Source organism: Phalacrocorax aristotelis, chromosome 7, assembly GCF_949628215.1.
Source record: "Phalacrocorax aristotelis chromosome 7, bGulAri2.1, whole genome shotgun sequence".
Taxonomy (NCBI): Eukaryota; Metazoa; Chordata; class Aves; order Suliformes; family Phalacrocoracidae; genus Phalacrocorax; species Phalacrocorax aristotelis.
The window spans coordinates 9,601,661-9,626,949 of NC_134282.1; the positions used below are offsets into that span (position 1 = coordinate 9,601,661).

Genomic DNA, 25,289 nt, shown 5'->3' on the forward strand with positions numbered 1-25,289 from the left:
GAATCACCCAGGGTCTACTCACAGTATTTAGATTTTTATTTTTACTTTATTATATGTGGGCTTGGGGTTTGTTTTTGGTTTTTTGGGGGTGGTTTTGTTTTTTGGGGTTTTTTTTTTTGCAATCTTCTAAAGGAACCGAGCAACAGAACTTCACATTCTCCAAAAGTAATGTTTTTAATGCCTAGTTAACTGATTGAATTACACACTTTCTAAATGAACACTAGGACTGTATTTTCCCACGGAAAAAGATTAAGCTGCATAATTTAGAGTATGTTGGAAAGAGGTGAAATTTTAACCTAATTTACAAAAAAGTGCTATGAGATAGCTTACCCGGTTCCTAACATACTCACACATGTAGAATTAATGACTAGATTGTGACTTAGGTTAACCTACCTCACAAATGCACACAGGCTTCTCTACCTGAAGGAAGACACAGTTTAAAAACAGTCAGAACCCAGCAAAATATTTTTTGTTCATGTCTTTTTCTGCTCATCTTCTGATATTCTATCAGCTTTCTGCTTTTCACTGGCCTAATGGCAGAGGGAGATACAAAATGCTAAAACTTTCCTTCCTCCTATAAATTTGGTGATTTGACCTGTCAGAGCAATTGTTCTTCAAGACATTTAACTAACTTCCCTGTAAGCCCTCTTTCCCAAGACAGGCTCTTGGGAAACTGACCTCTTTTGCACCATGTACTAAGACTGGAGAGGGTTTTTCTTACTAGAGAGATTGATTGCGCTGTATTCTCATACTGCACAAGCTTTTATTTCTGAATAAGCTGGCCTATGGCATCCCCATCAGCTTTCTTCTCAATGTAACAGCTCTCACTGACTCAGGTTGCAATTTGTCTGTCTGTGTTCTCTCAGTTATGAACTCCCATGTTGCACAGACAGGCAAGTACAAAATAAAAGACTTAAGATTTCTGAAGCCACCTTACAAGATGTTTTCACAAACAAACAAATTGTATGCTGCACAAATTATTCAGATCAACTCTTCTTTGTTAGAGACGTTCCAATGAGCTCTCAAAAGCAGAGACAGTCCTTGCTGTCTGTATGCTGCTTCTAACAAAGGCAGCTTTGTTCCATCAGAAATGGCCTTGTCAGGCATTAGAAGCCTATCCTAGCGTTTCTGAAGAGTTTCCATTGAACATATTCTAAGTTAAAGTTCCTCGATATAAGCTTTAAGCAATTTTGACTAAAGATAAGTGGTTTTATGAGCTCACATTCTTTAGCTCACTAAACTTTTGTCTCAGCAACCAAAACCACTGATAAGTACACTCATACTCAGATTTTGTTTCTTTTGTAAAGGAAGGGCTGCTTAAGATGCAGCATAATGGGACAGATGCTCAATTTTATTACAATTTAATAACAAAAGGATGGATTTTGCTACCTTGAAAGACCTTGAAAATGGGAAGTAAGTTTGGACATACCGAGAACGAGCTTCTGTTTTAAAATCACTGTCGTTATTTACACAAATGAGGTTGTAGAAAGCCAGCACAAAGTTTTGCTATAGTTTAACAGTATTGCATAACTCAGGAAACAAAATATGTTTTCATTTAAGTTTAAAAAGGAGTTACATACTCCAAGTTATAAAAAAAAGAAACCAAAACCACCAAGTTCTTAAACCATTAGACTTTCCAGACAAGAAAGAATAAGATTATAATTTTACATTAGTGTGGTATTTTTCCATTCTTTCTTTTTTCCCCCCCCTCCCACTTCCTTTGAAGACCATTAATCAAAAGGGTTGTAAGAATTCCCCTAAAACCACTGCTCTCCCCACCCCCATCTCTGCTTTAAATATTTTAAGCGAGAAATTTAAAAGAGGATTTAATGATTTGGAAGGCTTATTTAACACAGGGATAAAACCAAACACGCACCTATTCACATAGCTGTATGACCGTGGTCAGCTGTGTCTTGCAGAAACAATCCAAAAGAGAGGCAAAGTCTGCAGGCTAATTAAATCTTTGATTTCTATTAAGCTATCTTAAAAAGATGGCAATTACCTCAATACATGGTGGTCCTGTGACATCAACATCTGTCCAGCAAAACACAAGCTCATGATACTTACTTTTACAATTCACATTTTATGTAAGGAGAAGCCTTTAAAAAGTACTATTCCTTGAAAATGAGGACACTGATAACCTGCACTCCCTGACAACACTGCTGCCGTACAACTCTCATTCCTGTGGTGGCTGTGGATTCAGAAAATACCAGCCTCTGGAGAAAGACCTCAAACAAAAGGGAACAGGCTGATGGAGAAGTGACAGTATACCAAGTAAGTCCAAATGTACACCTATTATATAGCTCCTAAATTAGGTTTGCACTTGATGCAATGCATTAGACTCTCTCACACGTATGCTCCATGGAACAAAATCATATTACCGCATAAACTTCAGAAGATACGAAAATCAAGCTGCTGCACAACAGATGTAAAATTCCACAGACTTTGTGGGACTTCAGAGAAATAGGAGCCAAGAAAGGCCATTACCATGACTGGGAACATGAAAGTTGAAAAGTTCCATAAAGGTAAATACAGGTTTAATGCTAAAGAATTCAGAACATCACAACTTCCACAAGAAAGAAGCAAAGGGGACAAAAGAAAAGGGAACAAAAAAAAATAACAGCTGAAAAGGTAGGAAGGACTGACTCCAGAAATGGTCCTAGTCTGACACATTCCTTATCCAACTGTTAGCCCTGTTTCTGAAATGTGGAACAGGAAAATATTAGCCTCAGGTAGAGGGAGATACATTTGAAGTTGTACAGTGCTACGGCTAAGATCAGTTGGTATCTTATCTTATCTAGGCCATGTGCATCCTTTAGCCATTGTGCTTGATTTCAAACTGGAAATAAGATATAAGAAAAGAAGTACAGATGTTTTTATTGTTTAGTTACGTAGACCACAGAAATTCACCTGCTGATACTGCTATTAACCAGGCCAGGGTAACGAACAGATTATAACAAAGAAAACCCTCATTACACAACTTTTTGAAATAGAGTTTGAAGTACCCATAACCCTACAGTACACTGCGAGTGCACATGCATATGCGTGTCCCATACTAATTATCAGTAATTATCAGCAATCATAAAACAGACTTTTCAGCATTTGTATCAAGGAAGATCTCCCAACTTTTCCTTTTCATTTGGCACTATTTGTGGCATGTCCATTTTTCTTGTTCTTGACTTTGTACTGGAAAATCTTACAAAAAAAAAAAGCACAGCAGAGCAGATCTTTTTAAAAGAAATACAAGTCTGCTGTCAGATGCTATGGCATGCACAACACTGTTCATAAACAGTAAAATGCCTGTACTGTTTACATAAAAGATACCACAGTCACACAGTATGCTGCACATTGAGTACTCAATAGAAAGTAAACAGTGATTCAACTGATTAAGGAAAACACTGGCAAGAGTCAGTTCGTTCTTAAGGGCAAGTATGAAACTCTTGCTCAATTTTTAGCAGTTTAATAAGGGCAGACTAAGCTTAATTTGACAGGCTGCAAAGACTAGGTATGACTGCTTAATGTATCAACAGTTAGCTTAGGGGCTGTTTAGATTTGAAGGATGCTTATTTCTACTAAATTACACTATGTTCTTTCCTTCCCTACCAATTTTCAGAGAAACTAAAATGATGGCTCTCATTAAATATGAGCTTAAACATAGTGGCAAGGTAAGTCTGTCAAACTCGTGCACATTCAGTGTTATCTGCATTTTCCATCTTCAAACTAGCATGACAGTTTTGGAAGAAATAGTTACCACTCCAAAATGGTTACCTGAGATTCCAGTAAGAAACTTGCTTTTATGTGTTCCAACAGGTATTAAAATAATAACCCGACATCTCCAGTTCAGCCTACATGTAAGCTCTCCTTACTAAATCAGTATAGCCAGAAAAGTAAACAACTGTTCAACTTTAGAAACAGAGAGTATTCTGGTAAGAAAAGCTACTATTTTTCCAGATAAGAGCCAGAAGTCTCAGAGAACAAGAGTGCAGGTAAGGCATAGCCTCAGTCTGCAAATACTACCATATCTCGTAGACGGTTACTGACCAAACCTCTGCTATTCAAGGAGCTGCCTGTGAGGTATATAAGGATAATATAAACCAAATAATCAGGGGCTTACTCATATTACAAAAACGGAATCTATGGATAGCAAATTAAAACCTTAGCTTAGTATTACATGAAACGATTCTTCAGCATTGCAGAGCACATGTACTTTGGTGCTCGGAAAGAAAACAGAATCAAATTCCATTCTAATTTACTTACAGCTTATTAAAAACTAAGACTCTGCATATTAATACGTGCAACATCTGACTTCTCATTCTTAAACTGTCAGGCCTGAATTTTTGTTGAATTTGCTACCTTGTAGCTGTTCCTTTATTTTGTGGTAACAGTAAAGACACTATTTTGTATACTACATTTCTTTACTTGCTTAAAAGATATTTTGACCATTCGTAATCATCCTCAGGTATAATTATAAAATGTATTGTAAATAATTTAAATTTATAATTACTAAATTTTAAATTTAAATTTTTAATTTTAAAAACATATTTTAAAAAATCTAAAAATTTATTGGTACACTTACTTTTTGCTTGCTTCATAAACATCCGTGATATTGGAGAAAAGGTGATGGCTCTCTGTTTTGGTCATCGTGAGACTCAGTTCCCTGGAATTTTTAAACATGCGGATCAGAATCTCCAAGCTCAGCAAATAAGAATGCTCAGAAGATATCACTTCAAATATTGCCTGCAAACAGAGTGGAGGGGAGAAAGAAAAGGCTTACTATTGACTAGGCTTTTTATCTTTTAAAAAAAAAAAAAGAAAACATGGAGGCAGGGTGCAAAGAAAAGTTATTGGATGTAAGCTAGAGATTATAACGTAAATATTCATTTCCATGATAGCTGCATCATTTACTTAGAAAGAGGTGATTTCATACTACAAAAAAAGACTTTTTAAGAAAATCTATATTCAGAATTTTCAATGCAACTGCAGAGAGTTTGGAGACAAAAGCTTAACTCCAACTATGATCACTCCCCACTCATGCTCCTAAGAGGTGGGGGTTTTGTGGTTTTTTTTCTTTTTTTGTTTAATTTAAAAAAAAACCACATCTGTTTCTGCGGTCCAGTTGGAAGCTTCACACCAGTCATACTACTGTTGACGAGCCAGTATTTGCTTTGCTTTTTTTAAACAGAAGTTGGGAAGTTATTTACTTGAAAGCATCCTTGGGTAACAGAGCTCTGCTTACCGAAGCATCTGCAGAAAAGCAAAACCCTTGGGAAAATTCAGGTTTTAGTCATATCTCAGCAGTAATACCTTGGTTACTTTTAAAAGATCAAGCTAGGAGCACGCACACACACGAGAAGCTGAGCTATCTGCATATCTGCAGCGGGGAGAGAAACCTGGAGGCAGAGCAGACAGGAGGGGGTGGCAGCCACTATCCCCAGTTGCAATTAGTGACCAGACACGCCGACCTCCAGTACATTCCCTCACCTCCCACAGACAACTTCTGTTTTATCACCCTACCACTTAAAGAGTAGCCACTGCAACTGCCAGCAGCTGCCTGACATACAAAGCAAACTTTTAATGGACTCTCAGACTTTGAAATCCACATACTTGTTGCACTGGAAATTTTCACCTCCGATGTAGAAACCTATCAGCTTAGACATCTTTTACCTCTCCAGGTTTTATTTGCTGTTACTCTACCAGAGTTCTTGTATGTATACACATGGAAAAAAAATTAAATAATTTTCATGCACCCTTTTGTCACAAGCTCCACAAAGTCACATTTGTCGTCAGCACCACCTTCCAGGCATTACTAACACAGTAGCATAATACCCATCAGCAAAGCAAATACAACTTTGTTATTGATATAGCTAATGTTAATACTTGCATGTATGATTTCATTAGTTATGTGCAACTGACTTTTCCAAGCATTCTCAAACCAGATGAGAAATATTTATTTTGATGTGACAGTACAGATCTGAGTATTTAGAAAGGATAATGCCCATCACTCTACAAACACAGACAGACAGAGGGTCATGCAGCTGACAGTCTACAGGAGGCGTTCACTTAGATGGTCCAACACGTGTGCTCTAGAGAAACCCTGCTCTTCCGGGTGTAAAGGCGAGGGAGACTATTGGCATGTTGAAGGCAGTCTTCCTGAATATTCCCAACTGCCAATTGAGACAAACCACACTGGGAAAAAAGCAAACCATTCTGCTGGGGACAGCTGTTCCTAAGATTTCTTTAAGAGTTCAAGTCTAGTTGAGTTCTGCTGGTGTTACTAAGGTAAGCTTTTGATCAAATACAGTGTCTCTTGGGTATCCTGAGTCTCAGTGTTCCCAGACTGTCCTTTCTTGCCCTTCTAAAAAGTCTTCTTCAAAGAACTGAGATTTTAATAATGAAATAACAAGTTTTGGATTTGTTAGAACAGAACAAAATCTGTTTTAGCTGAAGCCTTAAAAATCTATGCAGTACAAAGATCAACAACTCCACAGGAAACCTACAGGGCCATTACATGTACAAGGAAAGGAAGTCTAATGTGCATATAGGTAGTCTCTCCATCTTACGACCTACCTAAAAAGCTGAAGGGATCTGGTGAGAGACACAGCAGCAGCCAGGTAACAGCTACAACATGCTACATGTTATTTGCAGGAGCGAATACTGCTGTGCAAGGAGATATGCAAGGTGACGCTTAATATTAAACTGTCTGCCTGCCAACTTCCTCAGCCTCAAGAATCTAGAGAACATATACATACATCAGCCAAACTCGGGCAGCAAACCTACCTACTGCTTGGCTAACAGTGTGCAGAAAGGTGCCCAAGAAGGACGTTTTGGCCTTTGCCCAGCAATTACATCTCCCATCTTCAGTCTCACTGTACTTCTCCCAGAAAATCCACGAAGGATTTACCTAAGGATTGCTGTAGAGTTCCATGGCTAGCTAACTGGTTTCTAGCCATACATTTTTCAACACAGAAAAATATACAAGCTCTCCTATTGTTTTGGAGGGGTTTTATTTATGATTTTACTGAGGACCCTCACGGACCCTCTTCCAGTTTGGTGACAGGAAGTCATTAGCATAGTCAGAAATAAATGGGACAAAGAAAGGAACTTTGCTTCTAATATGCAAGGAAGTGAGAGAATATCATCTTACCATGACCCAAACACATTTCAGAAAATGAAAAATAAAAAAAGGATGAAGAAACAACCTTGATTTTGACTTACAGTAACTACACCACATTCAGAGGCTGGGGTGGCATTTACTAGGTGCTTGCTAACAGTGTTTCTGAACAACATTTGAAACCATATTGTGGTTAATTTGCATTACATCAAGGTAAACAGATGTTTGAATCCTGATGGACAGCAAACATCCTTAAGTGGCCAGATGCATACTGTAGTTTGTACACACATACACACTTAGAATTTCCAGCTTGCAAGAAAAGGTTTATCAAAAATTTTTTAGTTCAAATCAGCCTGTCTGTTTGACATTGTCTTTAGACAGAAGATGCACACAGTTCCATCTCAAGAATGTGTTCTGAAAGATGGGATGCATATGAATGCATGACATTGACATTTCAAGAAGGTATAAATCAAACTATTTTTGTGCAGTGACAATATACTACGACAGCAAATATAATCTAAAAGGCTCCAAAAAGCAATTTAAAGAATAGATAAAGCATAATTGATAAAAGGCAATTTAAAAGACATACAGCAAAAGCAGGACTTGGTAGTACAACTACATCTTAAGAATATTTATTTAGGCTCCCTCTGAAAGAACAGGCCTCTAATATTCAAATAAAAAACATCTCAGGCTTGAAAACATTTTTGATAACATTAAAGACTTTACATTTAAAAGGCATCTAAAGAACTGGTTCTCTTTGAAGGGATGTAAATATGACTTCAGGAAACATAGACTAAAGGCTCCTAAAGGATATGACCGAAATAAATGCCTTGTGCCTCAAAGCTTCCCAGGAGGAGGCAGAAAAGCAAAACACACGGCCTGAACTGCTACACTGGCTATTCCCCCGAAAAATGAAAAGAAGATAGCTAAAGAAACGTAACGTTGTTTAAAAAAAAAAAAACCAAACTAAGGTATAAATCTAATGTATGCAATGCAAGATGTTTCTGTATTTTATGTATGAACACAACAGCTGTAGGTCACACAGCTAAATTAACATTTGAGGCTTGCTATACGCATCTGAACTTCACAGAAAACCCCAGTCAGGTCTCACTTGGCTACATTCACTGAGGTATGTCCTGAAGTGAAATAAAGATATTGGAACTAATTTTCATGGCAGATACTGCTACAGTGTTTCTACTTAAAAAAATTTAAAAAAAAAAACAAGCAAACCCACACCAAACAAAAAACAACCTTGGGGTTTTTCCCTATTGAAGGACATACCTCAAGAACTGCAGGTATATGGTTGGCTAGGTCAGGCTATTCTTTTCAACACCTCTCATTCATTTTGATATAGCCCTGTAAGTAAGGAACGAGGGTAAAGCAGAAGAAGTGAACAAAAGGAGCAAAGAGGAAGAGGAAAGTGAATAAAGAGGACAAAAGGAGCAAAGGGGAAAGAGACACAGAGAGAAAAGATAACTACATCAGTAATTGCTGCTGTTGTCTGTACTGTTGACAGCATGGATGCACCTACTCCATTTCAGTGTGAAAGGAAAAAGGTTAGTTACACCAGAAACACAGCACTTGTGTGTTCAGAACTGTTCACAGGATTAGTTTGAGCTAAGAGGCACTGTAAAAAGCTGTTCTTTGCTTGTCACTGCCTTTAAAAACTTAGGCACCACCTCTTACCCTCTGTGAACACAAGGTTAATTTTGCACCTTCCCCAGTACCACCGGCAGCAGTGGCTGGCTGCTGCTACTGAGTAGCCACTGACCAGGCTACATCTGCTGGAGCGCGCATACCTAGGAACCATGCCTCCAACAAGACCTGCAGGGTGTTGGCAGGAGACCCGTGGCAGGGACATAGGCACATCAGCAATAGAAACATTTTGTTTATTTATTCTCCCTAGGGAGAGAAGACACTTCACTCTAAGACAGGAAGCAGTGTGATGAGCTTGTCTCCTTATCAACAAATACAGAGTATTAAATCAGGCATGCGGTGCATCCCTAAACAATCAACAAAAAAGAATGTGTTACTTTAAAGAGTACCTCTTGCCTTTTTCTTTCTTCCTGGCTGATCGCTGCCGATAATCCATTTTTCTTTACCTAAGGAGGCCAAAAAAAAAAATTTATTTTTAACAGCTTTTGTAGAAAAATACAATTAAAAAAACCTAAACCACAGAATTATCAAAACATTGGACTAAGAATTCAGCCAAAGAATCTGTGCACTTCAAAGAGACAGCAATGAACCAGCAGAAATAAAAAAACTGAAAGTCGATAACATCTGTCATTTGACTTCTTGAAAGAACCAAGTAATTTCGTTAAAAACTATCCCAGGACATACACATAGAACTACTGCAGCAAAAGCACACACAGCTGAATCACAGTCACCCTGCGCAACCTCCCTGGGTATTACACATACACAGAAGCACGAAAACTGCTTCCTCCTTTTAAGTTAGATTTCCTGGACTGACACATGTACATCGCAAGGTTCATCTTCTGAGTTGGCCTGAAAAATCCTAGCACCTTCTTTTGTTACACACACCTAAAGACCTAGACAAACTACCTAGACAGGTAGTCTGTTGGCCTAGGGTAACTTTACCCTAGACAGATATTGCAAAGTCCTGAGTAAATACCCCGGTAATTCTATCCTCAACCCTATCATAGAATCATAGAATCGTTAAGGTTGGAAAAGACCCTTAAGATCATCGAGTCCAACCACTAATCTATCACTGCCAAGTCCACCACTAAACCATATCCTCAAGCACCACATCTACCCTTCTTTTAAATACCTCCAGGGATGGAGACTCAACCGCCTCCCTGGGCAGCCTGTTCCAATGTTTGACAACCCTGTCGGTGAAATAGGTTTCCTAAACTTCCCCTGACACAGCTTGAGGCCATTTCCTCTCGTCCTATTGCTTGTTACTAGGACGAAGAGTCCAACCCCCGCCTCGCTACAACCTCCTTTGAGGCAGTTGTAGAGCGCGATATGGTCTCCCCTCAGCCTCCTCTTCTCCAGGCTAAACACCCCCAGCTCCCTCAGCCACTCCTCATCACACTTGTTCTCCAGACCCTTCACCAACTTTGTTGCCCTTCTCTGGACACGCTCCAGCACCTCGATGTCCTTCTTGTACTGAGGGGCCCAAAACTGAACACAGCATTCGAGGTGGGGCCTCACCAGTGCCGAGCACAGGGGCACCGTCACTGCCCTGCTCCTGCTGGCCACACTATTCCCGATACAAGCCAGGATGCCATTGGCTGCCTTGGCCGCCTGGGCACTGCTGGCTCATGCTCAGCTGGCTGTCAGCCAGCACCCCCAGGTCCTTCTCTGCCGGGCAGCTCTCCAGCCACTCCTCCCCAAGGCTGTAGCGTTGCATGGGGTTGTTGTGACCCAGGTGCAGGACCCTGCACTTGGCCTTGTTGAATCTCATACCATTGGCTCCAGCCCAACGATCCAGCCTGTCCAGGTCCCTCTATAGGGCCTTCCTGCCCTCCAGCAGATCAACACTTCCACCCAGCTTGGTGTCATCTGCAAACTTCCTGAGGGTGCACTCATCCAGACCATCAATGAAGATATTGAACAGGACCAGCCCCAGCAGTGAGCCCTGGGGAACACCACTCATGACCGGCCACCAGCTGGATTTGACTCCATTCACCACCGCTCTCCGGGCTCGGCCGTCCAGCCAGTTTTTAACCCAGCACAGAGTGCACTTGCCCAAGCCGTGAGCAGCCAGCTTCTCCAGGAGAATGCTGTGGGGGGAGAGTGTCAAAGGCCTTAATAAAGTCCAAGCAAACAACATCTGCAGCCTTCCCCTCATCCACTAAGCAGGTCACCTTATCATAGAAGGAGACCAGGTTAGTGAGGCAGGACCTCCCCTTCATAAACCCATGCTGGCTGAGCCTGATCCCCTGGGTGTCCCGCATGTGCCGTGTAATGGCATTCAAGATGATCTGCTCCATGACCTTTCCAGCACCAAGGTCGAGCTGACAGGCCTGTAGTTCCCTGGATACTGCCTCCGACCCTTCTTGTACAGGGGTGTCACATTCACTAGCTTCCAGTCATCTGGGACCTCCCCAGTTGACCAGGACTGCTGGTAAATGATGGAGAGTGGCTTGGTGAGCTCCTCTGCCAGTTCCCTCAGTATCCTCGGGTGGATCCCATCCGGCCCCATGGACTTGTGAACATCCAGGTGAAGGAGCCAGGCAGTGACTGCCACCTCTTCAACAACTGGGACCTCATTCTGCTCTCTATCTCCCAGCACAGGGTCCTTACAACCCCGAGGATGACCAGTCTGACTATTAAAGACTGAGGCAAAGAAAGCATTAAGTACCTCAGCCTTCTCCTCATCTTTCGTGGCAAGGTTACCTTCCGCATCCAGCAAAGGAGGGAGATTCTCCTTGGTCCTCCTTTTGTCACTGATATATTTATAAAAACATTTTTTTGTTATCTTTAACAGCGGCAGCCAGTTTAAGTTCCAACTGGGCCTTTGCCTTCCTAATCTTTTCCCTGCATAGCCTCACAACATCCTTGTAGTCCTCCTGAGTCACCTGCCCCTTCTTCCAAAGGCAGTAAGCTCTCTTTTTTTTCTTGAGTTCCAGCCAAAGCCCACTATTCAGCCAAGCTGGTCTTCTCCCCCGCCTGCTCGACTTACGGCACATGGGGACGGCCTGCTCCTGCGCCTTTGAGACTTCCTTCTTTAATAACATCCAGCCTTCCTGGACTCCTTTGCCCTTCAGGACTCCCTCCCAAGGGACTCTGTTAACCAGACTCCTTAACAATCCAAAGTCTGCCCTTCTGAAGTTCAGGGTAGTGGTTTTGCTGACCCCCTTCCTTACTTCTCCAAGAACTGAAAGCTCTATCATGTCATGGTCGCTGAGCCCAAGACAGCCTGCGACCACCACATCACCCACCAGGCCTTCTCTGTTCGTAAACAGCAGGTCCAGCGGTGCACCTCCCCTGGTTGGCTCGCTTACCGGCTGCGTCAGGAAGTTCTCCCCCACACACTCCAGGAACCTACGAGACTGCTTGCTCTCTGCTGTGATGTATTTCCAGCAGATATCTGGTAAGTTGAAGTTTCCCATGAGAACAAGGGCTAGAGATTGTGAGACTTCAGCCAACTGCTTGTAGAGTACTTCACCTGTCTCCTCATCCTGGTTGGGTGGTCTATAACAGATTCCCACCTGGATATCTGCCTTCTTGGCCTTCCCCTGACCCTTACCCACAAGCACTCAACCTTATCATTACCGTCGTTGAGTTCTAGATGGTCAAACACTCTCTAACATACAAGGCTACCCCTCCACCTCTCCTTCCTTGCCTGTCCCTTCTGAAGAGCTTGTAGCCATCCATTGCAGCGCTCCAGTTGTGCGAGTCATCCCACCATGTTTCCGTGATGGCAAACACATCATAGTTTCCCTGGCGCGCGATGGCTTCCAGCTCCTCCTGTTTATTGCCCATGCTGCGTGCACTGGTGTAAATGCACTTCAGCTGATCTATTGATCTCTTTTCCAACACAGGCATGCCACCCCCAGGCTCGTTCCTAGCAAGCCTGGTTTTACCCCCTTCCCCCTTCATATCTAGTTTAAAGCTCTCTCAATGAGGCCTGCTATCTCCTGAGCAAGAATCCCTTTCCCCCTTTGCAACAGGTGAACCCCATCTCTCTCCAGCAGGCCTGGTGCTATGTAAACTGCCCCATGATCAAAAAACCCAAAATTCCACCGCTGGCACCAGCCTCTGAGCCACGTGTTAATGAGATGGGACTTGCTGTTCCTTTCCGTATGTCTCCCAGCTATCAATGGGATGGAGGAAAACACTACCTGCGCTCCTGATCCTTCAAGTAATCACCCCAGTTCTCTAAAGTCCCTTTTGATTCTCTTTGCACCTCTCTCAGCTATCTCATCGCTGCCAACCTGAACATCCACTAGTGGATAATAATCGGACGTCTCTCCCCACTCAGCATCCTACAGCCAAATCAGCCAAGGCAAGTTTGCCCCAGCTCTCCATATACAACCATCGCCACATTTTGCAGAGCCTGAAGCCACATGCTCAGCTACCAGATTCCACAGCAGAGACCCCTGAAGTTTACTCCTTCCCAGTGCAAGCCACATGCATTATGTCATTTAAAAGGAGAACATAAAAAAACAAACCCAAAAACAAAACACCCAACCAAAAACACCACACACCACCCCCAAAAAAATAAAACAAAGCGAAGCACCAAGGAGGGACTGACTCTATGCATTTCCTAGGAGTGTTAAACACAGAACCTCAAATCAGGACAGTCACCTGTGGATGGCATGCTGGACCAGGGAAGGGAAAGACGGCACTGCACAGCACTACACATGTGAAAGATACTGTTCTCTTTGTGAAGCAGCAGCATGCCGTGGGACATTAGACCTAACAGATGCACTTCCATTCTCCCATTTCTGTTTTGGTCCCCAAAAGTTCCTAACATACTATCATCAACAGCTTACTCTTCTTACTCCACTTGTTCCCTGAAATTTTAAAGGATATATCATTCCTCATTTTATTCCTGCATACCAGGCACCACAAACCTGGACAGCAGGCTCAAGAGTAAAGATGGTACAACATCAAGAAGTGCCACACTTTGATTTGCATGCACGCCAAAGTATATACACATGCATTTATATACTTATAAAAATAACAAATATTCCAGTGTTTGAGCAATTGTTCTTTGAACACAATTTACAGATTCCTATGTCACCACAAGCATACACTTCTGAATACCAAGCAGGAACTAATTAGATGCTTTTCTATTACTGGGACCTGATGAGATGCACCCCAGAGTCCCAAGAGAATTGGCTGATGTAGTTGCCAAGCCACTCTCCGTGATATTTGAAAAGACATGGCAGTCAGGTGAAGTGCCTGGTGACTGGAGAAAGGGAAACACTGCACCCCATTTTTAGAAAGGGTAGAAAGGAGAACCCTGGGAACTACCGACCTGTCAGCCTCACCTCTGTGCCTGGGAAGATCATGGAACAGATGCTCCTAGAAGCTGTGCTAAGGCACATGGAGGACAGGGGTGTGATCTGAGGCAGCCAGCATGGCTTCACCAAGGGCAAGTCCTGCCTGACCAAGCCAGTGGCCTTATATGATGGAGTGACTGCATCAGTTCCCAAGGGGAGAACTACAGATGTTGTCCATCTGGACTCCTGTAAGGCCTTTGTCATGGTTCCCCACAGCATCCTGCTCTCTAAACTGGGGAGAGTCAGATTTGATGGGTGAACCATTTGGTGGATGAGGAATTGGTTGGATGGTTGCATCCAGAGGGTAGTGGTCAACGGCTCAACGTTCAGATGGAGATCAGTGACAAGTGGTGTCCCTCAGGGGTCTGTAGTGGAACCAGTGCTGTTTCGTATCTTCATCAATGACACAGGCAGTGGGATCGAGTGCACCCTCAGCAAGTTTGCAAACAACACCGAGTTGAGTGGTGCGGTTGACACACCTGATGGATGGGATGCCATCCAGAGGGACCTGGACAAGCTTGAGAAGTGGGCCTGTGTGAACCTCATGAGGTTCAACAAGAACAAGTGCAAGGTTCTGCATCTGGGTCAGGGCAACCCCAGGTATCAATACAGGCTGGGGGATGAAGGGATTGAGAGCAGCCCTGTGGAGAAGGACTTGGGGGCACTGGTGGATGAAAAGCTGGACATGAGCTGATAATATGCGCTCACAGCCCAGAAGGCCAACTGTATCCTGGGCCACATCAAAAGAAGTGTGGCCAGCAGAGCGAGGGAGGGGATTCTGCCCCTCTACTCTGCTCTCACGAGACCTCATGTGGAGTACTATGTCCAGCTCTGGAGTCCTCAGCACAGGAAGGATGTGGACCTTTTGGAGTGGGTCCAGAGGAGGCCACAGAAGAGATCAGAGAGATGGAACACCTTTCCTGTGAAGAAAGGCTGAAAGAGTTGGGGCTGTCCTGCCTGGAGAAGAGAAGGCTGCGGGGAGACCTTACTGCAACCTTCCAGTGCTTGAACAGGGCACATGAGAAAGACAGGGACAAACTTTTTAACAGGGCCTGTTGCAATACAACAGAGAGTAATGGTTTTAAACTCAGAGGGTAGATTCAGACTAGATATAAGGAAAAAATGCTTTACAATGAGGGTGGTGACACACTGGCCCAGGTTGCCCAGAGAGGTGGTAGATGCCCCATCGCTGGAAACATTCAAGGTCAGGCTGGACGGGGCTCTGAGCAGCCTGACCCAGTTGATGATGTTCCTGTTCACTGCAGGGGGGTTGGACTAGATGACCTTGAAAGACCCCTTCCAACACAAACTATTCTACAATTCTATGAAACTATTAAAGTACCTTCAATCAACAACCTGAAAGCTTAAAATCACTCATTAGGAAGTAAAATGTCACTTTTTTGTTTGGATGCAGCAGAGGACATTTCTAAAAATATGCCAACACAGGAAATACCTGTGAACACATCCAAGAGATTTCAGCACTTCCTGTTAATAACAGCAACTGTAAATTTCCAGTGACGTCAATTTGGCAACCGCTGTATTCATCTTCAAAGAACTGTAGCTGTATTTTGTGATCATTATTTTGTCATATATGGGTGCGTACATACAAAGTACACAGATAAATTCATCACATAAGCAAATGGTTCAACCTTATATTTTTAATCAACAGCAACACTTCCAAAGAGAAACAGGCCCAAATATGGAGACTATTTTTTGCATATTCTGTCAAAGAAAATTCAATTTCTCTTTTTTGAGATGTTCAAAATGTTTTAGCTGAAAGAGCCTAAAAGTCACATCTGTGCACTATGCAAACAACTCAATGTAAGCTACGAACATGACCAGAAGGAGTGGAAGAGGCCCAACACTACAGCTACTGTATGTTGTCTTACTGTCACATTGGACTGCTTTTTTCCAGCAACTCAGTTATGGCTGATTCAACCATGGAGACAAGGAGGAATGGATGACAGAACAACATGTTAACACTGTGGTTATGTACGAGAAGTTCCTCCAAAATAAGGAAGTGCTGCAGGGGATAAATGCACCAGATATATTTATTTGAGAAATATTATAAGTGGCTGCACCATAAACCAAATTGAAGATAAGCCTTTTCATACTGGGAGAGAAATGAGAGTTAATGCAGAGATTAGCCCTGAAGATCCTTGACAGTTAAAGCAGGTAGTCTTTTTTTTGATACCACAGAGAAGAGGCAGCCACGGAAAGGTGACCCTGTGAGTGGTTCAGTAAAGCAACTTGTGGCAGCTTTTTAAATTAATAAGAAAAATCACAACTGCACGTGTCCTAAACCAGAGAAAGGGATGATCAGAAAAATGAAATGCAAGATGACCAAAGCTTGGAAAGAGTTTCAGGTTAGAGAGACAGCAGTTCAGAGAACATGCAAAATCTTAATGCAGCGCTACATAAACATATTGAACCTACTGAGCATGAAATGGAGGACTTGATACTAAAACACTCATTAAATACTTCAATAATTATGAACATTACCTATGCTATAGGACATCTCTTTCCCATGCTAGATCTCAAAAGTATTTAGAAGAATCACAGCAATACTGACAGTAGTAATGAAAAGTGAATGTGCACCATATTCTCCAGGCTGCACCAGTAACAACCTGGGAAAACAGACATTTAAGTTCAAAGTCCTCCAGTCAGATGCAGTGGTCAAACTCTGCAGCAGGTTGCCCAGGGAGGTGGTGAAATCTCCACCTGTGGAGATATTAAAAACCTGACTGAACACAGTCCCAGACAACCTGCTCTACCTGACCCTCCTCAAGCAGGGGGATTGGACAAGATGATTTCAAGAGGTCCCTTCTAATCTAACTGACACTGTGATTCTTTGCATGCACAATAATACACAGTCATTAACCATACCAACTGAACGCTGCATTTGTTAGAAAGTAAATACATTTAATATAGCGCAAATGTTATCATCAGTGCCTATGATCTGCTGGAAATTCTTAAATAATACCAAAATATACTTTTGGAATATATTTTGGAAATATTGGTTATTCTCCTTTAATTAAACTTTTACATTAACAGATGAAGATTGGAAGGAACAAAGTTAGTAGATAAACTAGCTCTTCACCTAGTCATCTGCTTAATTACTGCTAGCTGTCTAACCTGTAACAGGAATCTGAAGAGGAAGAGAGTTCAAGAGAGGAATTTGAAAGGAACTGGATTTAAATAGCACCCCATCTCAGGATCTTTAAATGTTCTCCAAAAAGCTCACTCTTAGTTTCTTATGAGTTCATACACTGCAGGCAGATAGAAAAGCCCTTTTTATTATTGTTATCATACAGGATTTGACAACTCCACACATGAAGGTTCTCAAATAGAAAGTCTAGTTCAGTACTGCATCAGGTGCCATGCCTGTATGGCCAAAAAAACATCCTGCAGAAAGAGCGGATTCATTCTGCTGTCTCCCCTCCTAGCATAGTCGCTGCTAACAAATGCCATGAACATAGGATTCTCATTCTTTCTTAACGTATGTCGAAACCCAATACTTTGACATTTTCCAGCTGACTTCCTGTTACAATTCCACACTCACTTTGTAATGCACATTGACAGCAGGTAACTTTTCCAGAGCGTTATAAACACACAGACTGAGATTCAGATTCCCATAGTTCACTTCCACAATGCACTACCGTTTCCCATATACTCCCCCTTCCAACCTTGTAAATCAAGCAAACTGAACAAGTGTGCTGTGCTAGAAATCATAAAGAATAGGTTGGTTTATATAACTGTAAGCATGGCACAGTAATGGTTCTCTTACTGAGATGACCTTTAGACTGTTTTGGTCTCACGACAAATTAGTGTTTTTTAAATTATTATTATTATGGAATAGCATTCCTTCCAAAATACCTCAGCTATTCACCATTTAACTGCTAGTTTGCCTAGAAGGCAGAAAAAAAAACAATTTGACTTCATTATAAACAAACTTTTTTGCAATAATGAGCAAATTAACCACATCTAAGCTACGTGATTTGTTGAAAGAAAATTTAAAGCAAATCTTTTCAAAACCACATTGCCTTGCCTTATTATTGAATTAAAGAGGGAATCATATTTCAGTCCTTAAACTGCAAAAGGTCATCAACATCTGTAAGACAGGTCTTCTAAAGGGACAATCTAAATAGCCTTAGAAGATCTTTCTGAGGCTTAGTAATGAATTTACACACAGCCAATGGCCCCAACTGTCAAATATGCAAGGCAACCATGTCATGTAATAATAATCCTTTCCTGTGCCATATATAAAGATGAGGTTCTACAACAGTCTACAAGTTACATAAACAAAAACCAAAAAACCCCAAAGCCTTCATTTTAGGGATATTCCTCCAGAAACCACAGAAATGATCAAAGAATAAAAGTAACCACAGAAATACAGAATTTTTACAGTTTCTTTAGTCTCAAAATCATGCATACTAGGAAAGTCTGTAGAAATACCAACTAGTATAATTCACTTGCCAGCTTATTAGCAGGGATGCTAGCAAGATTACAGTACTTATTAAAACAGATGAATTCTACTTTGTTTAACAATGCTACTAAGAAAAAGCCACTGCACAGGCTTCATAGACTGTGCTAAGGATAGCAGAATACCACCATGTGAATACGTGGCTTTTTTAAAATGGTTTCAATTAAGTATATGCAGTCAAATCAACTTAGAGCTGCCTTGCAGCAATTTAGAACAATTCAGCAGAAACTTGTTTGTAATCGAAGCTTTTCTTTAGTATATTCACTCTTTTAGTGAATTCAAAACACTTTTTTTTAACGAATCAGTAAAGTTGTGGCTTTGCCAAATATGGGACCCTAAAATGAACTTTCTCAATTGCACTGTTTTTTGTGTAAAACAAAGGCTAGTAATTGATCAGGACCTCCATGTATTTGTTTGGTCCACACCACTCCAATTTACTGAGGAACTACGAAGCACAGATTTAACTCTGAGTTTACATGCTGCTTGGATTTAAACCTGTCTTTTCAGGCTTTCCGACAGTACTTCATTCCAAACAGCCAGATACAGAAACATATGTTAGCGTAACCCATAACGCTGCTGCGGACCTGCATCGGTATGGCTGCAAACACCCTGTGCGGGCAAGGCCTAAGCAGCCATGTCTAGTGACTGTAGGAAAATTCAATGTGCAAACAGAAGAGGCATGCTTGATTTTTTTTTTGTCTAGCATAGTTGAAAAAGAAAAAATATAAATATAACTTAAAGCGTAAAATTATGAAATATTAATCCCTATGCAAAGTTGTATTTAATTTCATCTTAAACTACACTGAATTTTCTTTTTCTTGGTAATTTCAAATCACATACTCTAACCAGTCTGTTGTGTGGCCACATGAGCCTACAAACACATGCTATAAAAAGGGAGGTGTCAGGTAACCAGGGAAACTGATTCTGGCAGGAACATCAGTCTATACCTACTAAAACTGACTGAGAAAACATGAGTTATGCTTTCTTTAAGCTGTTGGAGTTAGCCTTACATAAAGCCTAAACATAAGCTAAATTGAGGCCTCTGGGTCTGGATTAGTAACATATGAATAGCTGCAAACTTGTTGATTTAAAAAAAATATTTGGAGACACCTTATATTTTGAAAGGGAAAAGAAGGTGACAAACTTCAGCCAAAAACTCCACCAGCAAGCAAAAAGACTTGCTTCAATACATTCTTAGATACTCTTTGTCTGGCTATACAATGATCAATACTCACAAAAGACAGCTGACTCCATGTTGATCTCAGGGGCTTATAGTGAAAAACAACCTTTTCATCCGATTTCTGCTCTTGGGGCTCAGACTCGTCATCAGAATCTATGTCCAGAGCTTTTTCTTTATAGTTCTGATATAATACAGCATTTTCTATAAAACAACAACAGTATGTCATTAATTGCTAGCAAGTTAGCTTACCTGCTTTCATAAAAATAAGTAACATTTAAACAATGAAAGAAACCAAAATGTCAATGTGCCGTTCACAAACTCCACAAGACAAAGATAGTATCTTATTTAGGATGGACAATGGTGCAGTACAGTAACAATGGATCACTGTACCACTACCAAAAAATCCACACTGACTGAATTAAAGAACAGATGTGTCCTTTGTCAAGAAAAAACAGAAAACTATTTTTCCTTCCTTGGTTTGCTGTACAATGTTTCATAATTAGCCAGCAATTTAAAAACGGAACAAGCATATCAGTAGAACAGAGTCACTGATCATGAGGTCTAGCTATTTTAATCTACAAGATCATTATAAATCCCACTATCCATGCCAATTTTTATTCTGTCAGCTTTAAATATCGTTTTCACACTTCACTAAGAGAAGGAAATGATCCAAATGTCAGAAATTTGAGGTCAGAACTATTCCAAATAGAAACTTCAAAGCTTGCTTAAATAAGCACGAGGCCTATGAACCTTAAGACAAAATACACTCATTATATATTTCGGTACTGCTAGTATTAATTCAGTAATATCAGTGGCAAAGAAACACAGGTGTGGAGCAGAGCCTTTCCATTTCCCAACCTCCTGGACCACACACCCTTTCCAAAAGCAGAGAGAAAAGGACAGAGAAATTCAAGACCAGAATAACCTACAGATGATTAAGCTGTTAAGAAAGCAAGCTCTGAAAGGTGGAGACAAGGCAGGCTTTGGACAATATCCAATCTTCCCCTACAAGAGAAATGGGAAAGAAGTGAAAGGTCTGGCTGCTCCACGCACAGCTGCAACTCCTGAGGTCTTACACTGGGCCGGGTGGATCCGTTCCACCTGTTCAGACCATACAGCCCTGGCTGAGTATTTTACAAGGTTTTGTGTTTGTTCTCTGGAATGCATCTATATAGTTTATACACTTTTAAGACAGGAAATTGTGTACAGCAACTGAATTGTGAGAGGCATTACAGAGACAGTTATTAGTTGGGATCAGTCCAAGACAAAAGGGAGCCATTGGAAGAGAATCTAGAAAAAGTCATCAGAAGATCATGTGAGAAAAGATGAAAATACAAATAAGATAGGGGATGATGCAAATAGCAAAGTGAAAAGTTTTTAAAATAGAAACACAAACAAAAGGTAACACATCAGCTGAGACAACTTTAAGGAGGCATTAAGCAGAAAAAAGCCAAGATGGTAGCAGTTGTTATAATAAAACTTCCATAGACTCATAGCCAGGAAAGAATTTTTGTCTTGTTGAAATAGTGCAAAAAGCACTAAACTTGGCAAAGCCCAGAATTAATGAGTAACATAAAAAAGCAGATACATGGAAAGCGTTTGGACAGTGTTTTTCTGACACTTAAGCTTGAAGCCTAGGTAGCAAGCAAAGAAAAGGATTACAAAGTCAAAGAATTCACCCCAGCACCCTTGCCTTATGAGGAAAAGAGAAATAGCTGCATAAACCATAAACTCAGAGAATAACAATCCAGGCGTCTGCTGCAAGTGATGATCCCAAACCCATACGCTGATCCACAAAAGCTACCTGTTGCACTTGGGAAGAGTCACTGGGAATAGGCAGGAAGGCAGTCCTAACTGGAGGAACAAGCCTCAACTATGTAATTCCACAGAACTGTTACACCTGAGATAGACACGTCAACCAGTCCATCTTTTAGGAGGGACAGGAGTTTAAGCTGAAAAGAAGCCCTTCAAACAAAAACCCATTTTTAGCCTGCCATTCTATATTCCTTAAAATATTCCCTGCAGTATGTCTAGTGCCAAAATCATGATTCCATATTTCAGTCAGCTTACTGAAAAACAAGGTACTTAGTCTTTGGCTACATACAGAAGAAGTGTGCAAAATGATCCTGAAGTTAATTTATCTTGTGATTGATCGTATTGTCAAATCTGTACAGAAAAGGGCTTACCTTCCCCATCAAATGTCCCTTGTCCTTTCAGCATTTTCTTCTGATAATTTTAACAGGAAAGAGATATACACACATTAAAAGAAGAATGCAAAATAACCAACAGTAACAAGAACTATCTGTTTTATTTGATACTTAGGCACCAAGTTAACAGGCCCTAATGTATATACTTCTGATGTTGGACAATTATTCATTAAAACAATTGTTTCATCACAAAAAGTGAAAAGCAACTCTAGTTTTCCTTTTCTCATGCATTGGTTATACATATTTGTCCCAAATGCTAATTTTTTTCCTATGTTTCAAAGCATAGTATACTAGCTTTACAAGAGTTCAGTGAATTTGCAACTCCTTCCACTGTCATTGGGCTTTTCTACAAGGATATAAGGTACACGACTGCGCAGCTGCCTCTTTCCACACTCACTGCAAAGAACCACCACATTATTTTTTAAACTAACTTTTGGAGACCAAAACAAACCTTTGAAATAAAACAGCTGTTTTAATGCAACAAGTAGTATGGTCTAAGAAGTCTATTTAAAAAAACAAAATGCTACTACCAAACAGCATTTTGTGTGTAAAGACAGGACAATGTCATGTCCTCCTATTTTAAATATAACTTAGTCTACTACCAAAACCAAACAAAGCCACCTCCCTACTCAGTAGCAATTCACAATTTGATTATTATTTTGCCACTTGAAGCATTTTCACAAAAGCTTCCATAGCCATAATTTTTTATTTGGCTGAAAATTTTCATAAAGCTGGTAATTATTTTAATAGCTACAGCATTGGCCCTTAGCCTGGAGTACTTTTTTTTTTTTTTTTTTTTTTTTTTTACACAGTTCAAAACACTCTGCAGAAATCTACCAATATATTTTTTAAAAAGTAACAAATTATATTAAAAAAAGAAGGAAATACAAGATTATGTTCAAGTAAAATAATATTTTCAGTAAGTTTTTATAATTGAATACATTAACATTCGATATAAGTCTACTATTCCTAAGTGATTACAACCAAGAATCAAAAACAGGCACTCTGCTTCTACTTGCAAGCATTAAGTTACAAAAAGATACCTGAAGTGGTCTCTATCAATGTAAAAAAAAAAAAAAAAGTCCCACTCCAACTTTAAAAATACTGTAAAAGTAATGTCTCAGAGGAGTAAGGGAAGTTCATTTTTCTGTCTGTCTACTCCAGCAGGCAGACTTTATTAAGTCAATGTCTCTTTTTTTCCTGTTTACTACTTTTTGGGAAACAGGTTTTAAAACATCAGTTTGATTGCGAAAGAAAACCTCGATGTGCCGGGGAATCCAGCAGGAAATGCAAGCATGAGGCGCCATCAACACATTTTTGAGCTGCCCAGATTTCAACAGAATCATGTCCCTGAAGCCTCCGCCACTTTGAAAACAACACTCGCAAGTGATCTGTGAGACTCATCAGTAACTACGAAAAGTTTCGTGATAGCAAAAAGCAAACTGAGAAAAACCCAGCATTTACGGGAAACACAGAGATTGCAAATCACGCTCCTGTGTAGTCTAGACCATTCAAATGAACGTGCCCCTGATCAGCACAGCTTACCTTTATCCTCCCCAGGCTTGAAAATTTCTCTTTATCTTCAACAACTGCTTTAAGTATGGGCTGGGACATTCTGTTTTTTTTCTTAGAAGAGCTGTCAAAGTCCACGCCGCTCACCACCGCTCTGCGGTAGGATGTCGACCTCAGGCCACGTCTCAGGGTCCCTGGGCTGTCCAGGTCGCCCTCTTCCTCACCATCGGCTACCAAAGGCACGCTCAGGCTCTCGACCATGCTCCGGACCTTCAGCACCCTCTTGCTCGTCTCCGCCTTCTGGCTGCTGGCTTTGCTGGTCACCTTTATTTCGGAAGCCAGACTCTTGGGAATGATCTGCTGCGTGCCCACTTTGAGAGCGGCGGGGCTGTTGGTGCTCAGGACCACGGGCTGCTGCTCCACGGGCTGGCCCTGAGGGGACGCCGGCCTCTGGGGAGTCACGCCTTGCTCTGGGGACGTCGCCCGGGAAATCGCGGGCGGCCCCAGCGGCACTTTCTGTGGTATTTTGGAAACCCGGTTGCATTGCAAGGGCAACGCTGCCGCGGTGTTGTTACCGGGGGAAGGTGCGTTTCCAGTAGGTGAAAGCTGAGGGCTGGCTGTAAAAACAATCTGCTCTTGCTGCGGTTTAAGTGCTGACTGACTGGAAATCCTCAGGGGATGACCCAGCTGGCTTCCTGGTGAGGTAATGGTGCCGTTGGCAGTAAAACCCACAGAACTGTTCGAAACCAGAGCGAGCACCTGGGGGGGCCGCTCAGGAGACAGCTCGGGGGAGACCGCCGTGCAGGCTGGAGGCGGTACCTTCCCGTTAGACACCGATCCCATGCTGGAATTGAAAAACGAGGGGCCGCGGGGCACCCCGCTGCCCGGACAGGTGCTGACGGTGCTGGCGGGCTGAGTCACGGTGAAGGTGCACCTGTCCTCCACGGGAAAGTCGGTGAAAAGCACCCCGTTGGGGCTCTGGTACGACTGGGGCCGGGGTTTGCTCCAGGCGTGGGGCTGCGGCCGGGGGGTCGAACTCGCCTTCCACCGCGGCGCCGCCTTGTCGTCGGAGAGATCCGCCTCGCCCTCCCCATCCATCGCCCGCTCCTCGGGGCCGCCGCCACCTCGGGGCGGCGGCAGCCGCAGCACCTCCCGCCCGGCGCCGCTCCCCGCCGCCTGCTCCCTGCAGTTCGGCAAAGGGGGAAGCGGACGGCACCGCTTGTCAGGCCGCGGGGGTGGGGAGAGGCAGGAACACCCACGGCTCGCACCCACCCCGCGCTTCCCGCCGGCGGGCGGGGGCCGCCGCTGGGCGCTGCTCCCACCTGCCCGGAGCCGGCCCTGAGCCGCCCGGCCCCGGCGGCAGGGAGGGGAGGCCCCGTTCCCGGCCGCGCTCCGCCCGCCGCCCCGGTCCCACCCGCAGCGCCCAGGGCCTCACCTCATCCCAGCGTCCCCCGAGGACGGGGGACGGCCGCCTCCCCGCCCCACCTGCGGCTTAGGCTGAGGCGCAGGGCGTCGCAGAGCGCTGCCACCAGCCCCTGCGGCCGCAGCCACCGCGGTTCTGCGCCGGGCTGCCCCGCCGCGGCCCGGCCCCGCCGCCGGGCCCCTCCCCTGCCCTCCGCCCCCGCCCCGCCGCCCTCAGAGCGCGGGCCGGCGCCTGGCCGGGCAGGTAGCGGGCGGCGGGAGAGGCCGGCGGGGGGGCGGGCGCTGGCCTGGCAGGGACGGGCCGGCTGCTGGTCCACCTGCTCGCCTGTCTTCAGAGGAACGTAGCCCAGGCAAAGCGCCGCGGCCGGCGATGTAGCTCTGGCTTCGGGGAGCCCGG

The 25,289-nt window shown here is 42.8% G+C and overlaps 1 protein-coding gene across 2 annotated transcripts in view; it reads right to left on the reverse strand.

Annotated features, from left to right (window-relative positions):
- ARHGEF26 (Rho guanine nucleotide exchange factor 26) overlaps positions 1-24,980 on the reverse strand; it is a 65,914-nt gene extending 40,934 nt beyond the window's left edge. For both annotated transcript variants that reach the window (XM_075098642.1, XM_075098643.1), the window contains exons 1-6: positions 24,906-24,980; positions 23,504-24,653; positions 21,938-21,977; positions 19,807-19,952; positions 9,157-9,213; positions 4,577-4,737 (exon numbers count right to left, since the gene is read on the reverse strand). In XM_075098642.1, coding sequence (XP_074954743.1) covers positions 4,577-4,737; positions 9,157-9,213; positions 19,807-19,952; positions 21,938-21,977; positions 23,504-24,653; positions 24,906-24,910 — 1,559 coding nt within the window. In that variant the 5' untranslated portion in view covers positions 24,911-24,980. The remainder of the gene's footprint in view (positions 1-4,576; positions 4,738-9,156; positions 9,214-19,806; positions 19,953-21,937; positions 21,978-23,503; positions 24,654-24,905) is intronic.
- Positions 24,981-25,289: the final 309 nt, after the last annotated feature.